The sequence below is a fragment of the Calliphora vicina genome, chromosome 3 (genome assembly GCF_958450345.1).
Source record: "Calliphora vicina chromosome 3, idCalVici1.1, whole genome shotgun sequence".
Lineage (NCBI taxonomy): Eukaryota > Metazoa > Arthropoda > Insecta > Diptera > Calliphoridae > Calliphora > Calliphora vicina.
Genome location: NC_088782.1, coordinates 85,802,244 through 85,804,443, shown reverse-complemented (window position 1 = coordinate 85,804,443; position 2,200 = coordinate 85,802,244). Strand labels below are relative to the sequence as shown.

The window sequence follows — 2,200 nt, the reverse complement described above, 5'->3', positions numbered from 1 at the left end:
CATCTCTCACAACGTGAAAGTTATGAGGTATTAAAAACTACTTGTATCTTAGATAAAAAAAAAACATCGTACCAAGAGATCTAATTTTGCCTTCACCTATTCCACTTAATTTTGTTATATATTTAGTATTTAATTTTTTAGTCATATTGGTGTTTTAGCAAGGATATGTCTGCACTAGCAATGTTAATAATTCTTTAGTTTGATTAATCTGTAGTCTTATGAAAATGCTATAGTTGAGGTTAAGATTGTACACTATTCCGATCCTAGGGAGCGTTCGGGTTTTCCGAATCGCTATCAGATAGATTGGCTGCTCTTACATAACTTCCGCGGTTGTTAGCACGTCGCCATCTATTTCTGTTGCTGTCATTAGTATTATTTCCGTTACTATTCGGATTTTTAAAGTCATTGTTGGCATAAAAGTTATTGTTATTTCTGTTATAGTCTCTTCTCCTATCATAATTATTCTGTCTTTGGCCATAGTATAGTATGGCATTCTGCTGACCTGTTGCCTCGGTACAGCTATTTACAAACTTACTGACAGCTTCATTCATGCTGTTAAACTGTCCTGCTTCCATGATAAGTTTAACTTTATCAATGGTGCAGTTTTTAGCAAGTGCCTTTACGGCAACCTGTGTAGAATATTTACTTGCCAATTCGCATGACAAACCGTCCGATATGTATGCATTTTCTAATGATCTTGTAAGATTTACTATTTCTGTGCAAATATGCATTTTTTTATCCTTTCTAATCTATTTCAAAGGACCTTAAAAATTTTTTTTTTTTTTACTTAATTAGACTTAATAAGAACTATGTAATTAATTTCTATTTCTTAAAAATTATTTATTATATATTATAGTTTACATTTTATTTTTTCTATATTTTTATGGTTAAATTTTTGTCAAATGGCGGTTAACGCCTACTGACCCTATACGTGCAAATTAGGGATGCCAATCCCGAAATCCCGATCCCGAAAATCCCGGGATTTTTCGGGATCGGGATTTCCCGAATCCCGGGATTTGTGAAAAAGAATCCCGGGATTTTTCGGGATTAACAAATCCCGAAATATTATGAGATTTTTGATATTTTAGGAAGATTTTTGAAGCACCCAAAATATATAGAAAGCTAAATTTCAGCATATTTATAATACTAATCTCGCTTCAAATCCAAACGCAGCCAGATTTTTTCATTTGCATCAGAATCCCTTGCATTGACGAAATTTATGTTCAAGTTAAGTTAGGGGCAAATGTAGTCCGATTTCCGCAGTACTCTACAGTATAATTTCAGAGTACTTACAACTTATTTTGTGTAAAATTTTATAAGGATTGCCGCATAATCAAGATATTTATGACTGCTCAAACAGTACTCCGGGGGACAATTGTATGGAGCTAGGGTAAATCATGGACCATTTATTTTAATTTAATGCATTAGTTTTTGATTTGTTATATTTTTACTTAAATATATTAATGAAATCAATAGTTTTTATTGTTGAATTTGATGTTTTTGACGTTTAACTAAAATCCCGAAGTCCCGAAAAATCCCGAAATCCCGAAAAATCCCGGGATCCCGAAAAATCCCGGGGTCCCGAAAAATCCCGGGATCCCGGGATTTACATTTCTAAAATCCCGAATCCCGGGATTTGTAAAACCCAGTCCCGTTTGGCATCCCTAGTTATTACTTTACAGCTCGATCAAAATATTGATGATTTTAAAAGACAATTTTCTGAAAATAAGTGAATTCACTTAATTGAGGCTTTGCGATAAAGCAATAAATCTGAACAATTTCTGCCGTTTTCGATTTTTTTTAAAACAAAAAAATTTGCTCAATTTCTAATTTTAACTCCGAAACTACTGAGCCCATTAAAACGCAATAAATAGCGGATTAAAGGTTATGTAACTTTAAACTTTTCTAAGTTTATTTTTGTAATATCGCAATAACCTTTTTTGAGTTATCATAACTTATGTGGAGAAACGTCTAAAAAATTCACGATTTTACAAAAAAAAAATGTTAAAAAACTTTTGCATAGAATTTAAAATTTGGGCAAAACTACTGGAACCACAATACATCAAAATTGTGTAGTGGTTTAGAAAGCATCTATATTTTTTTCGATTTTGTTGCCTGTGCTATTGTTGAATTTGAAAATTACGAAAAAAAAAAATATACATTTTATGAAAGCTTATGCCTCTAGGTACTAAAGTACTAG

General features: G+C 32.1%; 1 protein-coding gene across 1 annotated transcript; it reads right to left on the bottom strand.

Moving 5' to 3' along the window:
- Positions 1 to 263: 263 nt before the first annotated feature.
- On the bottom strand, positions 264 to 731 carry LOC135955600 (putative uncharacterized protein DDB_G0286751). The gene has a single exon (XM_065505954.1). The coding sequence runs from the start codon at positions 729 to 731 to the stop codon at positions 264 to 266; it is 468 nt and encodes a 155-aa protein (XP_065362026.1).
- Between the last annotated feature and the right edge of the window lie 1,469 nt (positions 732 to 2,200).

Coding starts and splice junctions, on each gene's coding strand:
- LOC135955600 (XM_065505954.1), bottom strand. CDS start 731: ATGCATATTTGCACAGAAATAGTAAATCTTACAAGATCATTAGAAAAT.